This window comes from Hydra vulgaris, chromosome 15, assembly GCF_038396675.1.
Source record: "Hydra vulgaris chromosome 15, alternate assembly HydraT2T_AEP".
Classification (NCBI taxonomy): domain Eukaryota; kingdom Metazoa; phylum Cnidaria; class Hydrozoa; order Anthoathecata; family Hydridae; genus Hydra; species Hydra vulgaris.
Window position 1 is genome coordinate 33,918,489 of NC_088934.1, and position 22,948 is coordinate 33,941,436.

At 25.9% G+C, this 22,948-nt stretch overlaps 1 protein-coding gene across 1 annotated transcript; it reads right to left on the bottom strand.

Annotated features, from left to right (window-relative positions):
• Window positions 1–4,270: 4,270 nt before the first annotated feature.
• LOC100206277 (plasmanylethanolamine desaturase 1) lies at window positions 4,271–19,903 on the bottom strand. The gene is made up of 4 exons (XM_065820267.1): window positions 19,596–19,903; window positions 9,040–9,159; window positions 5,465–5,556; window positions 4,271–5,323 (listed from the first exon to the last, which is right to left on the bottom strand). The coding sequence occupies exons 1-4, from the start codon at window positions 19,876–19,878 to the stop codon at window positions 4,841–4,843; spliced, it is 978 nt and encodes a 325-aa protein (XP_065676339.1). The 5' UTR covers window positions 19,879–19,903; the 3' UTR covers window positions 4,271–4,840.
• Between the last annotated feature and the right edge of the window lie 3,045 nt (window positions 19,904–22,948).

Consider the following 22,948-nt stretch of genomic DNA (forward strand, 5'->3'; position numbering starts at 1 on the left):
ATAAGTTAGGGTATAATTTTGATATTAAGTTTATTTAAACGTTTAAATTCTTGTTGTTGTTTTTTTTACAAACATAAATATAAGAAAAAGTACATCAAAGCTTATTATTTTTTGCTGGACTTATACTAAAGGTAGTTAGAATACTCAAATAAAGTCTCATCCAAAAAAACTTTATAACGTTACAAACTAAAGATTAAGTAATAGTTTATGTTTTTTAACGTTACTAAGTAAAGATTAAGTAATAGTTATCTAATTTGAAAGCTATGAGTGTCCGCACTCATAGCTTTCCAATTAAATAACTATTACTTTTTTTTTTTTTTTTTAATTTAATTTATTTAAATTTTAATTTTTTTTAAACTAATTTATTTTAATTTATTTAAAACTAATAATGCTGTTTAGGAAATTATATTCAAAACAAATTTGGAAAGAAATAAAAATTCATAAATAATAGAGCAAAACCGCGTCAAACCATTCACCATATCATTCCGCACACTGATCGATATTATCACTTAAAAACTAAACAAATAAGACCATGAAAAAAATAAAAATAGATTCAAAAAGAGAACTATCTCCTCTATTCGAATTGATAAAATCATATGCCGACTCAACTCCATTTTTTTCTTTTTTTATACAGCTTTAACGGGGAGTCAAAATTATATATATACTTTTTATCGTTGCGAACAAAATAGCGCTTAAACCGAAACTGAAATAACAATAATTTTAGCACTATCTTGTTGGAAATTTAATTTTAATTCTGATTGTATAATTTTTATGCAGCTAGAACAAAAAGTTAAATCAAAAATCAAAAAAGTAAAAAAACTCTTTTTTCTGATAAAACTGCACACTCGATTAACTAGCCGCATTAACTGATATGAAAGAAAATAAAGCATCGCTGAGAAAAGCTGCAAACATGGCGTTCCAGTCTCAACGCGCAAAGATCGCAAAAGTAACAACAATTCCATGGCTCAGGTACAACAACGGTACTCTCAAACGAAACAGAAAGATTGATGGTGCATGCGTTCCAATTACTTGGTGACTGGGGTTATGGTTTAACCCAAAATGAAATCCTAGAATTTGTATGTGGCAACCTTAAACGCGAAGATCAATTGCACTTATTCAAAAATGGCAAGCCTGGTAAAGACTGGTTTTATGCTTTTATAAAAAGATGTTAAAAAGAAATTTCATCAAGAAAAGCGGATGACTTAGCATCTAAAAGAGCCGCTTCTTGTACGCCAGAAATAATTGATCGTTATTTTTAATGCGTCGCCAAAAATATTAACAGACTGGTATAACTTCTTGGTCGCATATTTGGAATTGTGGAAATAGGAAAATCAAATGATTACTTTTATTCTCTTTTTTACTAAGCGTTTTTATGCGTTGACAACATCTAATTCTAATGGTAGTGTTATAAGTTATTTATTTCAAAGTCATCCATTAATGACTACAAATTTGAAGATTAAATCAAAAGTTAAATATGTTTAAGTTCTCTTTTTTTATTACGCATTATTTCGTTGTATTGGCATGTGGTGACAATAATAATGTATATATCATTTCTTTTCAAAATGATTATATATAACAAAGTTTGAAGATACCTTTTTGTTTACTTTCCATTTTATTTTTTAGTATTTAATGGTACCTGATAGCAATGGTAGCATTGGTTGAGTTTTATTAAAATAGACCAATCGTAATATTGCATCCCTTTTATTTTGTACTTATGAGTGGCAACAACATCTTATACCATAGTTTATGTTATATATTACATCTTTTCAAAAGTAATTAAATAACTTAATAGATTTCTTTTTTTATATTTATTTTATAATCTTTAGCAATAATAATTTGTAACAGTGGTAAATTTACACATATTTTTTCAACGATTATATATTCCATAAGTTTGAAGGGGTTATTTGCTTATTTTCCTTTTTACTTTGTATTCTTTATTGGCATCAAAACTTATAAGCAATGGTAAGGTTTTAGCTTTTCAGAATACTTATAAATGTTCAACTTAATGATTATATATTATAAAACACACTTTTCGTTGTGTAATCTTTACTGGTGTCAACATCTTGTTCTTTGTATAAGTAAAATTTAGTTGTTGTTTTAATTTTTTCAATAATTCTATTTCATTATTATATGTGCTTAAGCTATAAATAATTTAGATGGATTTATTCAAATAAAAAAATTTTTACTTAAACTTGAATTTTAATATTAACTATAATTTTGTAACTATTACCTTAGAACATTTTTAGTGTGTTTTATGTGTTGTATAAATATAACGCCAAATATAATATTTATGCCGTTAGTTTATTTTTCTTCAATATAACGATAAAATTAAGCAAATATAACGGATAACAATAACGCCAAATAGCGGGAATATAACGCTAATATACGGATAATTTGCGTTATATTTACTCAACTTTGGCGTTATATTGTTTTTGTTTATTTGGCGTTAGTTTTTTTTAGTGTGTAGTAATCATAAGGAAGTAAAAGTAATCATAAGTAAGCAACATAGTGATATCAATTTATTATTAAACTTAAATTATAAAACAAAAATTTTTCACTAGTGTAAAAACAACAAGTTGTTTGATTTTAATTAAAAACGTTCTCTGCTCGTGTGTGACCATTCGGCAAATTTATATGCCAAAGTTTTTAATTAATAGCTTTTTCCTCTGCAATGTAAATATATAGTTAGATAGGAAGATAAAGAACGCAAAAAAGAAAAAAAAAATACTCACAACGTTGTTTTATTTAAAAAGCTTTTAACGTTGCGTGTTTGAAATAAAACCAATTTTAAATTTGGTAACTGTAAAATTTTAAACGCATTTAAAATTCGACGGTTAAAATGTGTTATATTTTTAGTATAAACAGTGTATTAGAAAAAAAAAAAAAAAATACTGCTACCCTATTAATCACAAGCACAATTATTTGTCACCAGCACTACATTAGTGGTAGTAACGTTAAACTGAAATGAATGGGCTTCTGCATTCTTGTGACAACATTTTTGTTACCGTAAGTAGCAAAGACTAAGAAAAAGTACAGCCGGAAAGCTGATTTCGATACAAAATACTTCAATATGCAAAAAATTAATATGCAATATGCAAAAAATTAATATAAACAAATCAAGTTGATAATACCGAATATTTCTATTTCAGAATATTTTTACTTGATTTGCCAAAGTAATGAACTAAAAATAATTATTTTTTGAAGATTAAGCAATCAGTGTTACAAAAAATCCTACGTGTTTATTTTACTTCTTTATTCTTGCGCAACTTCAAAAGCATTTCACTCGGATCTATTAAAAACAACGAAAAATGAATATTTTCGACAAAACATAAAATAAATGAGACACACCCGCACTCATAACAAGTGACAATGCGAAATCGTTCGTAAGTACTGAAAGGTGGATCCGTCGATTGCAGAATGAATCGATCATAAACGAATTCTTATGTGAAACGAACATTAAATGGAAATTCATTGTAGCAAGAAGTCCATGGTAGGAAAGTGATCCATGGTGAAAAGGTTTCTTTGAAAGAATGGTAGGTCTGGTAATATCATTATGTAAAGCAATCGGAAGACTTCGAACAAAATAAAAGTTTTGATATTATAAATACACTAAACCGATCAATTTTTGAGCATCGAAAATAATTTACCTAGCAGTATTAAAACAAAACATGATAAAGTATTACTGTTCCCTTAGAAAATGGATAATAAAATAATGAATAAGAATTAAAAAATATAAAAACACGAGCACTATGGTATACTACAAAATTTAAGAATTTATCTTGAAAAAGGTGGACGAACGAGTACTTGAAAAAATCACCAACACAAAGGATATAATCAAAAAGACCAGTGGGAGAAACTATCAACATATTGACATAAAAAAAAAAACGCGAACATATAAACATTAAAAAACAACAACATCTAAACATAAAAAATTCTTGACATTAATTAAACAAGATCATATAAAGCTTAATTAATATTTTTATTATGAAAAAAGAAAATTCATGCAAATTGTTACTTTCAAGAAAACTCACGTAAATAACTGTTACTTTCAAGGATACTTTCGTAATTTATCTATTTACTTTTCTTTTTTTCATGCAATTCTGTGCATAAGAAACTACGACGTACCTTTTAAGGTAAACGCGCGCGATCTGCCTCAGTCTTTGCAATAATTTTACAATTTCTTTCTGTTTTTTCATACTTTCAAGTATAAACGCATTGAAGCGTTGATTTGCCTTAGTCAGTTGACCTTAAAAAGAAAAAATATTTAAACTCACATGTCCAAGTTCTTGTATATCGTCTAAAAAATCATACATGCGTTCAACCAAAAAATAAAAAAAAAATAGTTTAATTATTTTTGATTTTTTAATTTTTTTTGTATTTTTCTAAATATCTTAAATATTCAAAATTTAAAAGCATTATAACTATAACTGCCAAGTAAAAAACTAAAAAAAAAAAAAAAAAAAAAAAATTATAAATAAAAATTTAAAAAATTTTTGAAAATTTTAAATAGTCAATTACTTGACACAAATATAAAAATATGGAGCGTGTTATTATATATAATAATAACAAAATTAAGAGACATTTTGTTACAAGAATTGATAAATAAGAGGTAATGACTCTAACATCTAGTTAATTATGTCACAAAATTAAAAGTCTAATAACAATTAGGGAGATATAAAGTAAATTAGGGAGATATAAAGTAAAATTTGCAATAATTTAGGTTAAACGTCTAACTTCATCATTTGTTTTAACATATATACATTCACATCGATGAGCAGGACAGCAGTAGACTTATACAACAAATCGATGCTATTTTCAAACATTTTTTTATTTAGAAACATCATTCAACTTTTTTACCAGCCCATTTCATGTCATCACGTCGTGGTGGTATACCCGTCAACGCTTCAATCAATTTTTCGAAAGTTGGGAAAAAGCTGATTTTTTCCAGCGGATAGTTAAGCCAACCTGTTGTTATGCAGAAATATGTCTCGTGAGGAGCAACATGGTGTATTCTATGATGCTTGCGTGGCAAAATGAAATGCCATTTTTGCAAAAATTCAATATATTTTGGTAGGCCATAATACGTGTGCGCCCACTTGTGAATCTGATTGGTCATAATAACAAAACACATAAGTGAATATGCAAACAAATCAAATCGATAATGCTCCCGTAATAAATGTTCACTGAGTGTAAAACCTTTATAAATAAATCCAACAGCAAATGGAACAATTAGCATAAAATTATTCCCATTTGTTTCGAAGAAATCATGTCTTGTCATTGCTGTTGGATCCACATGATGTTCACGGAATGGCCGAATAAAAGACTAAACAGCGATATATAAAATATTTTACACTTGTTGACTTTGCAATAAAATTTATATATTTATTAAAAGTTATATATTTAGGCCTAAATTTTTAAAAGAAAAAATGAGATTTTATTAAAATTTTAATTTTTATTTTATTACCTTTCCAATAATGGGTAAGTCGACTGCTCCGTATGTGTCAGCTCCCCAATGAACTAGACCGGAAGCAAAATCAGTAACTAGTACGCCCAGCACTATAGCGGAAAAAAAAAAGATTTAATGTGTAAAATGACCAAAACTAAAAAATATTATAAATAATGTTCAACAGTCTTTTTTTCTGAATAGTAAACACTTGTAAATAAAAATGGCTAATAAAACTCTATAAATTTGAATGTTAATACTTTTATCACTAATTTTTTTTTGTTTTGTTTCAGAAGTTTAGAAAATTGAAACTTTCATTAGCGCGAAAAAAATACATTTATAATTTAAAAAAAGAAAAGTAATTTCAATTAATTTTACAAGTCGATGTTATAATTTATACAATGACGATCAAAAATTAAAACCAGAATCACATTATTAACATCCAATTAATGTTTTATCAATGAAAATAGTTTGAGTAAAATGATAGTTTGAAAAGTTTTAGCTGTGGAAAATGTACAATAACGGATAATGCGGATGCTATCGGACAAATCTGAATTTAATTATTCGAGCATATTAATTTGTTTTTGTGGTTTTATGGATAGAAATAATTGTTCTATGAAATATAAAGATTTACTTAAAACACAATTATTTCAAATCAGATTAAATGCAGCTGAACAAGAATCTTAAATGTAAATAAACCTCATGTAAAAAAAAATGGATTAATTATTCTAAAGATTCTCCAAATTGGACGAATATGTCAATTACGTTGGTAAAGAGTCTAAGTTCCCGAATATGCCTCAAGCACGACCGATTGAAAACTTTTGGGGACATTTGGCACATAAAATTTACGAAGGAGATTGGCAAGTTTCAACAGAGCAAGTTTTTATTGATCACATTAAATTAAAATAACAAGAAATTGATTTTAATTTTTTACGGTCGCTTATGAAAGGTGTCAAAGCAAAATTGAGACCTATTGCAGATGATGGAGATAACGATTGCAGACAATGGAGATAATGATTGCCTATGATGGAGTTTTTTCATATAAGAAATAACTGATTTTTATAAAAAGTTAAACATTTTATTTAAAAAAAAAAGAAGTTTTTTATTTTGTCCAATAACTTACGCATCACCTGTTATTTACATTCTACTTTCGAGGAGTCATATGTTGTGCATCGCCCTGTTTTACAAATAATGTTGTCATTACCCTGTTTTACAGATAACATATGTTGCGCATTACCCTGTTTTACAGATCAAGAAATTCAGTTTTTTATATATTATGCCACAGTAATAAAAACGATCATAACTCACAAAAATGATGACCATAATTTACAATAAGTTAAGAATCTCCTACCTGTATGAGAATTTCCGCTTAACTTATTTTTAAAAACGTAATTTGTTTTAACTCACATTTTAAAATAATGGAAAAATGAACTTTAAAATAAATTCTTTTAATATTAATTTTAGTTAAAATTTTTATATAAACATTTTTGAAATACAATTTAATTAGCTCTAATGACTTGAATATATACACAGCATTTTAATAAAAAAATTTGTTTGAATACAGTATGAGTTTTGAGCTGATTGATCATAATGAAGTATCGCTTCTTTGTGCAGCGGCCATGTTTGTCATGTTTTGTTTTTCAAAGCTAGAGAGTTGAGAGAAGCAAAAATTTGTAACAAGTATTTTTTTTTTATATGTATATTTGTTATGTATGAATGTTAACTTAATATAACATGTTAAACATGTTATGTTAAATACATGCATTTATGCTTTATGTTTTAATACATGAATTTATGCTATATGTTTAAACACATACAACTATGTACAAATATATGCATTTATGCTACATGCTTTAATATGTGCATTTATGTTATATGTATAAATAGGTTTAATACTGCAATTAAGTTATGCATAAATACATACATTTATGCAGGGTCTATTATAGACCGTTTTCGATAGCGTCAACCCTATTTGGGCGCCGCCCAAATTAAAATATGAGGACCTTTTTTCTTTACATTTTTTATGGGAAATATAGTTTTTGAGAAAAAATGCTAATTTTCCGCTAAATTTCTCCGGGACAGGAGGGAGGGTACCACTGCCAAAAAAATTTTTCTACAATAGCTGCTGTTATGCTATATGTTTTAAAATAAAAGTATTTATATATAAATGTATGCATTTATGCTATACCTTTTAATATGTTCATTTATGTTATATGTTTTAAATACCGTTAATAAAATGATATAATAATAAAACTATATATAATATAACATTTATGTTATTTATAACAGTTATTTTTATATTAATAATTATTATAATATTAATAGTTTTAATAAAAGCATTGATGTTATGTATAAATATATATTTTTTGCTATATATATATATATATATATATATATATATATATATATATATATATATATATATATATATATATATATATATATATATATATATATATATATATATATATATATATATATATATATATATATATATATATATTAGGGTGGTCCTTAAAACAACTTTTTTAAAAAAAATCTGCTCCCACCCCTTAAATGTGTTCTATATAATACGAAAACACTAGGTTTAAATTTTTTTTGAAAAAAACATATTTATAGAGGTCCCCCAAGACCCTTTAATATTTAACGGGTCCCTAATATTTTCAAAAAAAAAGTTTCTCAAAAATAGGTCAACCTGGTACTCAAATGAAGCGCAATTATATAAAAATTTCAAAAATATTATTCATTTTGAAAAATAAATTTGAAATTTAAACTTATTTATCACAATTATTATGAAAAATTCACTTATTTCATTTTTTGCTAAAAAACAAGATTTTTACGTAGTAAAACCTAAAATAACTTTATTATTTCAAAATAAATGTTATTTTTGAAATTTTTATATAATTTCACTTCATTTGAGTACCAGGTTGACCTATTTTTGAGAAACTTTTTTTTTTTAAATATTAGGGACCCGTTAAATATTAAAGGGTTTTGGGGGACCTCTAAAAATATTTTTTATTCAACAAAATTTTAAACCTAGTGTTTTTGTATTATATAGAACACATTTAAAGGGTGGGAGCAGATTTTTTTCAAAAAAATTGTTTTTAGGGCCACCCTAATATATATATATATATATATATATATATATATATATATATATATATTTATATATACATATATATCAGTGGTGTACACTGGATTTTTAGATGTTTGAGTTTTGACACTTACAGGCATTGTACAAACTCCAAAATTTTGTATGCTTATGCTTATATCAAAAAAGAATGTTTTGCAAAGAGTTGGGGTGATTGGAGCTTGGGAACAAAAAACCCTAATTTTTGGACCAACCCAGCCCTTAATGTGAGAGTAACAAGTTGATAAAATATTTTCTTTACTATTTTTATCTAAATTTATATTCATCAACAAATTTCAAGTTTCATGCAATAATCTCTTATTTTTCAAAAACCATGACCATATTAAGTTTTAACCCCATCTCAATTTGAGGGGGCTGTAAACATTGCAGGGTCATAAAAACTGAACACTATATATATTTATATACATATGAAACTACTACAAAAAAATGTATATATTAAATTTACCTAATGCTATAACTATGCCAACAACATCTGTAGGATCAAATCTGAAAACCAATTGTACTGTTAATATAAACATTGATATTATTCCACAAAATGTCCACAATCTGTCAAGCATATGCCTTTCTTAAATGAAAAGTTAAAATCAATACTTTTTTTTATAAAACTTTTGTTATAATATGATTTCATAATTATTTAAAAAAAGCAGTTGTTTTAAAGACTCCAATCCAAAATATATATTTAAAAAATATTATATTTTTTTAATGTAATTTTAAAATTTAATTTATTAATATATTTAGAAGAAGTTAATTTTTAAATTTTTAAATTTTTAAAGCAGCTATAACCATGGTTAAAAGGTTTAACTAAATTGTTTAAACCTATCAACTCTGATAATCAGGATGGTAAACTTTGGGATATACTTCCAAATATCATCCGTAACGAAAAAAACACAACTATTTAGAAGAAAAAACTAAAATCTTATATAATGGTGAATGGTGAACTATTCCATTAGAAAACTCTTGAATGTTAAATTATATTCTCTTGAACATTAATATTAAAATTTTTACTAATATAATAATATGTTACACTCCTGAGCAAGTGTTTTGTTAACTTTATCCACTATTCTGACAAAACACAGTAGCTGTGGGTATATATATATATATATATATATATATATATATATATATATATATATATATATATATATATATATATATATATATATATATATATATATATATATATATATATATATATACATACATATACATATATATATATATATATATACAGGCTTCGGCAGGAGTCAAAACCGCACGGGCTATGAAAAGCCCGTCACAAATAGACTTTGCAGGCTAGGAGGGCCCCCGTCTCGATGATCTCGCACGGGCTTTTACAACTTTACATTTTTTTTTTATTTTTTTTTTTAAAGTTTATAAATTTATCTTCTATTTTTGAATGAAAATATCATTGAATATGAAACATTTTGTGAATTGAACTAAAATAATAACTTAGAAAATTGTTTGAGAGCTAATTAGAAAAAAAAAGCTTTTATTAATAAAAGTAAATGAGTTGGATACTTTTCAAGTTTCAATAATTGTTTTTCAAAGTTTTTTATTTGCTCAGAGCTATTTTCGTTTCACGCAGATTAGTTGTTTTATGGTTGCTTTTATTTAGATTTGTTATTTGAGTGAACTTTATTTAGTTTCATGTTCATTTTTTTTCTTTATTCCAGATATAGGCAAACCAATAAACTTGAAAACGACGGAAAAAATCATAGAAACAAACATGGCGTTTCATCACGTTTCCTTATTCAAGCATCCTGACGAGTTTTTTACCAAAGTCTATTTTAGTATATTATTAGTATATTTTTTTACCAAAGTTTATTTTAGTATATTTTAGTATATCGTGCTTCTTTAGTTCCTTCGTTTCTAGTGAATAAAAATCTTATAGAATGATAAAATTTTCAAAATCTAACTGCGACTTTTTTAAGCTATAGCCACAAATAGTTTGAAAGCTTTTTTTTTTAAACCTTAAATGAATGAGTTCGATAGTTTAAGAATTGTTTGGTAACTAATGTTAATGTTTCAATTCAATTGTTTATATACTTATGCATTCTATTGGGCGTGAAAACTAAAAACTCACTTAAACTGTTTATAATTTGTTTTATAATTTTTATAACTTTGCTTTACCTAAGCCTATCCTGATCGGAAATAGTTAATCTGATACGTAAATAAAAAAATTTGAAATCAAATTTCTCTAAATAAAATTAATAAAAAGTTTTTATTTAGAAGTACTATTAATTTTTTAAGATACCGGGCTTCCATTACTTCTTATACAATATAAGCAAGTATTAAAGAAGCGTTATATAAACTAAAAAAAGCTTGAATTCAACCGTTGTTGACTTTAAAATTCAGCATTATTTTATTGCTTTAAAATATATTTATAATGAATTCAAATGCATTAAATATAGTGTTATAATAACAGCGATAATATGAAGACAACTGTACATTATTTTTTTTATAAATAAGATAAAAAAGGTAACATGTATAGTTATATTTTATTTATATATAATTGTTTTACAAAAATTATGGCAAAACTTCTCCAATTTCAAAATCTAACTCAGTTTCTTCACTTCCACTCGATTATGATAATTCCAATTCACTTTCACTGCTTAAATCGGAATCAACGAAATCTATGTCTACTGGTTCATCTTTTTTTTGGGTAGCAGAATTTAGGCTGATCGGATCAAAAATAGCTGTTCGTCGTTTTTGTAAAAAAACACCAGTAACACATTCTATAACACTTTCCCTCTCACTATTAGTGAAATTCGGATCATTTGTTTTTTCTTATATTAATTACATTAGAAAAAAATTTAAAACGTTATTTAATAATTAGTTGTAAATACATACGTTGCTAGCTTTAACATTTGTAGTGCCCTCTATAAATGCTAATGCTGATGACTTTGCCAGACCTTTTAACTCCCGAAGCAATTCTTTTTTATACTGAATGCAAAATTTACACCATATCTTCACAACAAAAATTGTTCCATTCTCCACCTCCGTTTCTTTTCCACAGACTCCATCTTTACCCCAACTTAAAAATGTTGTTAGTGTAACTCTTCTACCAGAACATGCCATTACTATATTTACTGAAAAACTAGAAAAACTTGAAAACTTGAATGACTGGATAACTTGAATAACTTGATAACTACAAAGCAGACACACTATTTATATTATTCTATAAAAATTGATTAGCCGTCTGTTGATTTTTAATGAGATATTTCATTTTTAATAACGAGTTATACAATTGCATATTAAATAAGCTGCCGTCTCGTTAAGAAAAACCATTAAGTTAACACGGAAGTTAACAGGGAAATAATTTAAATGTCTTTAAAGTAAGACAAACTAGTTTATCGAAAAAAAGATCACATGGATAATTTTTTTTATTATCGTTATTATTATAAATACCAAAAACCCAAAATAAAATCCTAATTCTTGTGCATCAAATGCATATATTTCCCTTTTTTAATCAAATAATTATTAAATTTATAACATAATACGGTAACTCGATATTATATCGATTCGATATTATACTCGATATAATACGGTAATTCGATATTATATATATATATATATATATATATATATATATATATATATATATATATATATATATATAAATATATATATATATATATAAATATATATATATATATATATATATATATATATATATATATATATATATATATATATATAAATATATATATATATAAATATATATATATATTTATATATATATATATATATATATATATATATATATATATTTATATATATAAACTACTTTAAAACATCAGATAATGTGAATTCTTTCAATACTAAATAATTTATTTGAAATTTTTGCAATATTATAGGCATCATCAGCATATAACCTAATATATATTTACCCAGGTCACTGATTCCCTGATAGTGCAATGCTGACATAACACTTACGCATTAATCATGCAGAAGTTATTTTATTTTAAAGCGCGTTAATTACTTTAAAAACATCATTTTATTAGGAACTCGAGAGTAATATAGTTTATAAAGAAATTCTTCAATGAAATTTTTTAACTTAGAACTTTTTATTTTTTTTCATTTGTTTTAAGTCACTTCAATTTTTAATTTTAATTCTTTATCACTTATAAACACTCATTAGGTATGCATAATATATAAAAGATTTATTTGCCTTCACCGCCATCACTTTAATTCTCAAAATAATTATCATTTACAAGTGCCAAAGGTTGCTAAAAACAGGCACCACAGGCGCCCATGAATTTTTTAGTATAATATAATTACAAAAGAAATTGTGATTGTTAAATAACAGCAACAAAACTTTTTTTTTCAAATTTGACACCATCTGTATAATGGTTTCTTTTACGTAAATATGAAAAAAAAGAAGTTTAAAAATTAACATATTGTCCCTTTTCTAAATTTATACCACCGTACATTGGCGAACATTGATGTTTTTGTATCTCAAAGGCTTCACAGACTTTTCCATCAAATTTTTTAGCCTTCACTTGAAGTGTTTTAGCTTTATCTCATTCAATATCCTAATTGCAATTTACTCTATGCAAAGCTAATGCAGATTGGTTTAACTTGCCTTCAATCAAAAAATTTTGGTGTTGCTGAACCCATGTTCATTTGTTTTGATTCACCAACATTTAGAGCATTTGCACTTAATTAAATAGGTTCCTGGTTGGCTAGTGTATGGTAATTTTGATTTGTTTATAGACATTAATGTTTTTAAGTTGACATTTGATTTAAAAACAGTTCTGTAACCAGCTTTTCTGAATGTTTTTCTAAGCCTAGGAGAAATTATTGGTATCCATGGTAAAGAGATTGTAGGAAGGTTATTAGAGTTTGCATGGATTTTATCTTTATTTGTTAAACGTATTTTTCAAACCTTATAAGAAATGTCTTTCAGCATTTTTTCATCGTACCCATTTTCAGTGAACACTTTAATTAAGAAATTTATCTCTTCTTGAACATGATTTTTACTGCATATTGAGTAGGCTCTGTGTTTGTATCCATTGAATATTGCTTTTGAAATTTTGGGATTGTGATTAGAATGAGGTTTGATTTGGATATTAGTTATAACATCTTTCCTGTAAACCTCAAACTCATATTTTCCTTGGGCATTATTAATTACAGTTATATCTAGAAAGTTAAGTATCTTACTTTTGTTTTAAACTTCAATATTATATTTTAAAGGGGATGTTGACTGTTCAGGATTGTTTAGAACTGTTCTGCTTGCTTTAAATTAGAAAACCTAGAGTGGCTATTATCTACATATCTATAAAAGGATTTAATATCAATTGAAGGAATCATTATCATACTTATTGCATTTTCCTTGTGGTATTGCAAAAAATATTCAGCCAAAACAACCATAATAAAAAGTCTAATTGGACCTGAATATTCTAACTCATGAATCTCACTGTTCCATAGAAAATAACAAACGAAACAAATAAAGTTCTATTAGTTGTTTTGTTTCAGTTAAAGTAAGTTTAGTTGAGTTTTTGTAAGAAATGTTTTTATTTAATTGATCCAAAAGTAATAAGGTTTCTTTTAAAGGTATTGATGGATATAAGTTCACAATATCAAAAGATACCTGTATTTCATCTTTTTCTAATAACCATGACTTCGTGGTGGGACAAATAAAAAGTTTCTTTGGACAACAGGGTGCAAATTAAAATTTAAGAGCAATGACCTAGCTTGCTCTAATATGCCTTTAAGTTAGGTATGTTCTTGCCTTGCTTTCAAGCTTCAAAAAGTTTTGAAAAATGCAGGATTTGGTATAAAATTATAGGCTTCATTGCTTTGGCAGCAAATAAACATTATGTCAGTAGATTGAAGAGGTCAGCAGATAGAAAGGAATGTTTAAAGAAACTTAAAGTTCTTTTAATCCTTTCACAGTGAAAAGATTGCGAAATTTCAGTTTTTTAGGAAAAGCAATAGCTTTTAGGTTGGACATCTTCTAAACACATTTACATGTTGCAAACAACGTTTTGTAGTAGAAATATTACAATTCATTCCATAAAAATGTTCCATTTATTCATTTAAATCAATAGCTGTCAAATGGAGTTTTTTGTTGCTTAGTATCACGAGGCGTTTTATCCTGATAACATGTTGATTTAAGTGGTTTTCCTGATTTTTTTGAAATCTTTATCGATCCTGTAAGTTCATATCTCTCCATAATTTGTCCATCAGAAGACTTACCAACTCCATAAAATTTTGCTGTCTTAAGAAACAAATTTCCATTTGAACTGATACTCCATTTGAACTCACTATAAATTTTTTAACTGGAGATATTATACTTTTCTTATACTCCATAGCCTCATCCACTTATAAATGAAACTTTTAAATTGTTTCCATAAAGTGTTTCAATACAATAAACAAGCAATTTTTTGGGGAAAATTTAAAATGCTTCAGTGTCTGTAAATTTTTGAGCTTATTAAAAATCAATAATTTTTAAATCAATTAAAGTACATAAATTAGTTAAACATATTCTTTCAAACTATAGCGGTAAACATGAAAATCTTTTATTTGGTATGTAATATATTGGATTTAGTTACATGCTGAAATATTAGTGAAATTCAATTTTATTTAAATTGTCCGCAAATTTATGGACACTACTGTATAATTCATTCTTTAGTTCTTTAATTCTGTTTAACTTTATATTTGATAAAAGCCAAAATATATGAAATGGACTTTTTATTAAGATTTACAACAATTTTATCAAATATAAAGTTAGAACGGATGCCAAAATATTCAAAAAAATACTATGCAAAGAACCAAACAAAGAAGAATATATACTGAGAAAAAATGCAATCAATTTATCTAGATAAAGCTAGAATTCCAGAAAATTGAAAACTTCAAGTTTTATTTGTTCTATGCAGAGTGAAAGCTTTCAAACGCATCAACAACAAATATCAAAAATGATAACAAATACAAGTACATCAATAACAAATATCAACAATGATTAACAGCTATCATGATGCACCAAAAACTTTGATCTTTTAAGTAACAAAAGAAAATGTGCAACAGAAACCCTAACAGCAGTTCAATATAGTAATTAGCTAATGTGACGATTTTATTACTGGAATTTATCACCTTCTATTTGACAACTACTCCTTGAAGCTACTACAGTCTAGAGATACTTTATAAACAGCACTTACAATAGAATTTACCAAGGATTCTCTGAATTTGACAACATCCAGGATAGCTAACATCCCGCTACCAACTTTTGCAGCTAGTCATATCCTTACTAAACCATTGTTTTTGTTGTGGCAATGATCAACATCCGAAATTCTAATGTCCAAAAGGTATCATTGTCAGATAACTCATCATTAAAAGTTAAAGAAAGTTTCCAAGATTTGTTATTAGCTAGTGAAAAATTGAACATACAACTCTTTGTTGTAGAACATACAATTCTTTGATGTAGACAACTTGGTGACATGGCTAATTGTTGGAATGAACGTATCAACACAACATGCCTCAATTACTATTAATTTCAAAAGAAACAAAGAGCCATTAAACCTCTGTCTGATGACAAAAAGCATGAAATGTACCACTTATACATTAATACCTGGAGTTGATATTTACAAAAATAAACCGGTCAATACAACATAACAACCAGTTCCCAAAAATAACTCCCTCATAACAGACAAGATAAGCTGTATGCTAAAACATGAAATAATTCAAGTGAGTCATAGCCTATTCCTTATGTTATGTTTTGTAGTATCAATAGGAAACAAAATCTGCCTTATGATCAATACAATTAACCAGCAAATACAATTAACCTGCACACTCCACTTGATTCATACTAAACACCCTGAATCGATGACTTGAATAAAGTTTTCAGCGCAACTGACCAAAAATTGGCGTATCATCACGTGAAAATACAATTCGAAGATTACCGCATCTGAAGCTAATGACAGATTATACGATTCAAACATTTACCTTTTGGTTGTTCAAACGTGTACCAATTTTTCAGCAGGTTATGGATGAATTTGTTAAGGCTAATAAATTGGAAAAAAAATACTTGATAATATAACTATCAGTGGAAATGTTGCCCAAGAGCACGATAAAATTTTTAGATGCTTTCTCAATGCAGCTAAAATCGCCAACATAGAAATGAACAAAGAAAAGAGCAAATTTAAAAAACTTACAAAGCCCTTATGAATATGCAAGACCCAAAATCCTTAAAAGAAAACTAAACTGAATGATAGGTTTGTTTACCTATTACACTAAATGGATACAAAAATTGCACCGAGTTGACTCTAGGATTTACTTAAGAAAGAGACAAGAAGCCTAACCCCATTAAAAAGCTTAAAATTGAATTTGTAGAAGGTTGCCTAGCCTCCTCCAACTTCAAAGTTGAACTAACTATTGAAACAGATGTCTTTGACACAGATATTGGGAGGAACATTACTACAACTTGGCAGACTAGTAGCCTTTTTCTTAAGAACACTAACAAATGCTAAGCGAAAGCACCCAATAGTTGAGAAAAGAAAGCAACTGCCATAGTAGAATGCTGTAGAAGATGGAAACACTTAATTCAGTACTATATATTTATATAATTACAGACCAAAGATCTATTTTTTATATTTTTAATAAACAGAGTTCAACAAAATTCAAAAATGAAAAACTTACTCGCTGGCATTTAGAATTAGCAGACATTAATTATACAATTTTATACAAAACAAGAAACCAAAATACCATAGTCGATGCCTTGTCTAAGTGTTGCTCACCTTAAAATACCACTAGAATATTTTACAATATTCATTCCTAACTATGCCATCTAGGAGTTAATGGTATATTATTCAACAAAAGATCTTGCCATACTACAAGATGTAAATCCACAAACAGAATCAATCCAAAAACAGTCAGATGTCTCGAACATTGATAAAATTGTTATTAGCAACACAATAGAAATGAAAACCAAGACAAATTAAACAAAACCAACAAAGTAGCTTCAAACCCACATCATTTGAATGGGAATTCAATAATGAACAGCATCTTGTATAACTAATTGCCTCCAACAACAATACCTAGCTAACCTTCTATACAAAAAGAAGAGACATTTTAAATTTAATGCCAGCGCATGAAAAAGTGCTAATCCGATGGTCAATTTAAGGCTGGCATGCGTGATTTTAAAAACTCATCTTTTCTTGCAATCTAACTTATAATAAAAACAACAAAAAGAATGCATAAAGAATAAAATAAAAACAGCGAAAAGAATTAAATACTAGATGAAATATTTTAAAAAAACCCAGCAATAATTAAAAAAAAACTTAGCAAAAAAATAACATTTTATATAAATATTAAACAAAACAATTAAAATTAAAAAGAAAAGACAAACATTTAATTTAAATTCTAAATAAAATAATTAAAACAAAAACATGAAAATGGACATCTTATTTGAGTTCTAAATTAAAATAATTAAAATAAAAATGACAAAAAAAAAGAAAATAAAATGAAAAAAATTCATACATAAGAGTGTTTTCACAATTTTTCAAAAAAGTATTTGATAACCAAAAAAGATTAGTTGCAATTTTAAAAAAACGCTTTTTTTTTTTTTTGACAAGCACTTTTTTAAATGCTTGCCAAAGTTTTTGCAGGCGTGTAAATGAGTGTGAAAGAGTTTGTGCGCAAAAGTGCTAGGCAAGCAGAGAAGACTGAGAAAGTTACTTCTCCTGATATACAGTCTAATAAACCCTCAAGAACAAGATGTTTAAAAATCTCAATGACTAGTTTTTTAAGATGTTTAAAAAGCCACAAGATGATTAAAAAGCTAAATTATCTCAATAGCTAGTTTTTCTCATATATTTTTCATAAAATATCCATATTATCAAAGTTTTGTCATTGCATTTTGTCTTAAAACTTTCTTAAAGCAGAGAAGACTTATAATTTAACTCATGTTATAAACTCAGTAATAGACACTGCTTCCCACTATTTTAAAATAATAACTTTTATTTGAACTGAAGATATTTAACTAAATATAATGTATACACTATATATAATCCATTTTATAGTTCTTTAATTATGCTTAACTTTATATTTGATAAAAGCCGAAATAAATAAGATTTTTTAATAAAGGTTTACAACAAAAATAATTATAAACAAGAATACAATAGAAATTTTAAACATCTCTATATTTATATCTATAAAAGTCTCTATATTTTGCTGTGTTTGCTAGTAAACTAAAAACTTTCTAATTAAAAAGTTTATAGTTTTCTGGAGCAATCATTGCCATTGTTGGATAATGCTAGTTTCAAACAACAGTATTTATTAAAACTTATAAAATCTAAATACATAAATATTATGGACACATAAATAAGATCTGTTTGGTTTTAATTTGCAAATTATGTTTGCATTATGAAGTCTATTATAAAGACTTTTAAAAACAAAAGCTTTTTAAAAACAGAAGATTCTTTTTTCTATATTTAAGATTAGTAAGAATAAATAATTTTTTTCAACCATTCTTCATAATAATAATAATAATAAAAAAATTTTTTTGTAAGGTAAATTAAAACATTTCACTTTTTACAAATACTTAATTCATTATTTTTCTAATCTATTATTCAATTTATTTAAAACTTCGTATAGCACTTTTTCTTACTGGATATATTAGTTGTTTTTGGTATTGTCATTTCAAAAAGTCTATTCAGTATTGATAAATGATGTCATAATGCGTTTATAACTCATGTCGAAATACATTATAACTCAGAATCAAAAGTCTATTTAATATTTATAACTCATGTCATAATACATTTTGGAAATACAAGAGGTCCAAATTTGTAAATGTCATGTGGTTTAATTAATCAAATACTATTACTTAAATTACTCTATACTTATAAAAAATGTAAATTATTGGTTACTAGAAGTTATTTTATTCATTTTTTCATGTATTAAATCACATTTGTTTTAAAATTTTATTTTGTTAAAACTAATACTCAAAAAACTATTCAAAAAAATACATTCAATCATTAGCATATATTATTTAAATCTAATTACCGAAAGAGTAACCATCAGCCAGCATCTTGGCACGTTCTTGCTTACTATATGTATGTAAACTTTTCTCTATTTTGACTTCTTGTTCAACATTTTCATTTTGACATTTGTTGTAATCTGTTTCCTGTATTGCAGTAAAACTGGACGCTTCACATTTTTCATGACAATTAATGCTGTTAAGTGAAGCTGAAAGACATTGCTGAACTTTACTTAATTGTTGCAATGTTCCCATAATTATATCTGGAGACATGTTTAAATCAGCAGTTTGTAAAGAAATGTCAGTCATTTTTTATATGTGAGATCTAAATACATAATTATATATATATATATATATATATATATATATATATATATATATATATATATATATATATATATATATATATGTATGTATATATATATATATATATATATATATATATATATATATATATATATACATACATACATACATATATATATATATACATATATATATATATATATATATATATATATATATATATATATATATATATATATATATATATATATATATATATATATATATATACTTAAGTTTCTTTAACCATTCTAAATAAACAAGAAAATGACACAAGGAAAACTGTCAAATGAAGGAATGAATGCATAAACAAAGACTTGAATGATTTTCAACATAGATTTTTAGCAATGGCAGAAAATTGGCAGCAAAAACAAATCAATCAAAGATAGCATACAAAGAACAATAGTGTCCTTTATAATACTTGTTTAATACTTCTTTATTAGAACGTATACATTATCAAGACACAAACTTGCAACTTCACTTGTCATGAAAACGGATTTTCAGGTTGTTTTTTTTTATTGTTAAAGATATTTATAAACTTATATAAAACTATTTATTCTAATTGCATTTTAAAAAATAACAGCTTTTAGCTTTTTTGAAAACTTTTGGCAAGTGTCTAACCACGCCCAGGAACAAAAGGTTAACTTTTAAACATCTTAACAGTATATCTTTCATTTAGAATATCTTTATTCAGTTTGCATGAACCAGACTGTCTTTAATTGTTGTCAAAATGGTTAAAATAGGTTAACTACAGTAATCTTAAAAACCTCTTGGTATATCTAAGTAGCATGTGGGTAAGCTGACAACTTTATAATACTCTTTCAATATTTTAAAATAGAACTACTTAAACTTTATTTTTAACAAATCAAACTGTCCATTCAAAACATAATATTTTTACGTGGAGGATATTTATTTCCCCTAATATTGTAATGTGCTTAGAATCATTTAAGACTATATAAGAAACAGCTAATTAACCCAAAACAAATATACTAAAGTATTGATACAATAAAATCGTCGTACAAATCATCCTATGCGCACTTTGAACTTTGTACATAAGATTTCTATGACACCAAATTCAATATTAAAATGAATAAAACGGTTGTTTTGCGACTTGTACCCGAATCCAATTCATGCTTCGGAAATCCTATATTTTCAGTATATGTTTGCTAAACATCCTTTGCAAACCTACAAAATATTCGGACATTTGTTGATGAATTTAAATAAATCCCGATTAATCACGACTTAGTAGAAGAAATAGCCGAAATAAAAGTAATTTATTATTTATTTAGGTTAGAATACTCCTCCACTCTATTTAATCAAGTATTCAGTTCTTTTTCTTAGAGATTTTTTTAAACACAAAAAAAATTATCGATTATATAATATCCTTCGTAAATTATATAAAAATACAAAAGTATATTATTCAATGTAGTTCTATTTTTAATATTACGAGCCTTTTATTCTATTAATAAACCTCCTTTTAATGAAATTAATTTATTTAATTTAAAGCTGATAAACAAGGATACAGTACTACGAGAACTGGCTTAAAAATGATTACAGGACCGGATGTTTTTTGAACTTTAAAACGAATAATTTTTGAACTTTAAAACGAAATAGCCATGTTTATTTATATATGTAGTAGCGTAGTATGGTGACTTTAACTCCAATAAAACATTTTACTCTGAAAAAAATAGTGATTTTAATCGAAAATGATCGAGTGATCTTAACTCCAGTAGGATATTTTAATCTGAAAAAATTCGTTAATGTTTTTATGAGTTTTTAAAAACTTATAAAAACATTATAAGTTGTTTATAAATTAAAGAGGGAAAATAACGACATAAATAAGAAGAGAGGGGGAAATAACGGCATAAATAAAAAGAAGAGAGATGCAGCCTTCTAACCCTCTGTTTTATTTCCTCTGTTAAAGATTTGAAACTATAGACATATTATTTGTCCCTTCAATATTTATTTATGTTTATATCTAATATAATAATATAATAAGTTATGTAAATAAATAAAAAAAGTCCTATATAAATATAAAAACGTAGGAAATTTTTATTGATAAAAATTTTAACTTACCCATATAAAATATAAATATATTAAATTAAAAATATACATAATAATGAAGTAGATTATTATATTAATTTATAATTATTTAATTACTTATAGCTTAATTAACTGCTACATTAAATATGCCAACACTACATGGGCAAGTACACAACACTCTCAAGTTAAAAAGATTAATGCCATTTTAAATTTAAATGTTTTTGTACTTGCAACATCACCTATGCTAATATTATACGGGCAAGTACATTACCCTCTAAAGTTAAGCAAACAAAAACAGAAAATTATTATCTTAATTAAAAAAGCTGTGTTAAAAGGAATAACAAAAGATATAAAAATGACTAATTTTTTGCAAATTCGAAATTCTCATAAAGTTTTCCACAGAATTGAATTTGCCCAACTTTAAATGCATGTTACGACCGTAAAAAATGGTCACATTTCCTTTAGGAAATGTGACCATTTTTTCTTTTAAACAATTGTCCTAAAAAATAAGATTAGTTTTCTTTTAAAAAAAGCCTTCAAAAATTTACTTCATTTAGTCATTTTTTGACATTTTTTTTAACCAAGTGAAAAGTCAACAAATGTCGTGTTTTATACAAATTTTACTTTACTAAAATTATCCCTAGCCCTATTTTTCGAGATTTATCGTATATGAAAAATTCGCGAATGTGAGACGAATACAGTTGCTAGTGACAAAAACTGACTTTAAATAACCATTGCATTGAAACATTTTAATTCATTTTTATGAACAGTATCATCACATCCCTTATTTATTAAACTTAGTCCTCATACTTTAAAAACAAACATTGTGTCGTTAAGTCAATAATATTCCTGTCATGAGATATTATTTGACTTAAAGAAATGCTTGTGTTAAGTTTTGAGACGCCTTATGAAATCATTCAAAATAACAACATAATAATTACTAAAAATATTTATTAAAATGATAAAAATTTAATTATACACTGTGAGCTCG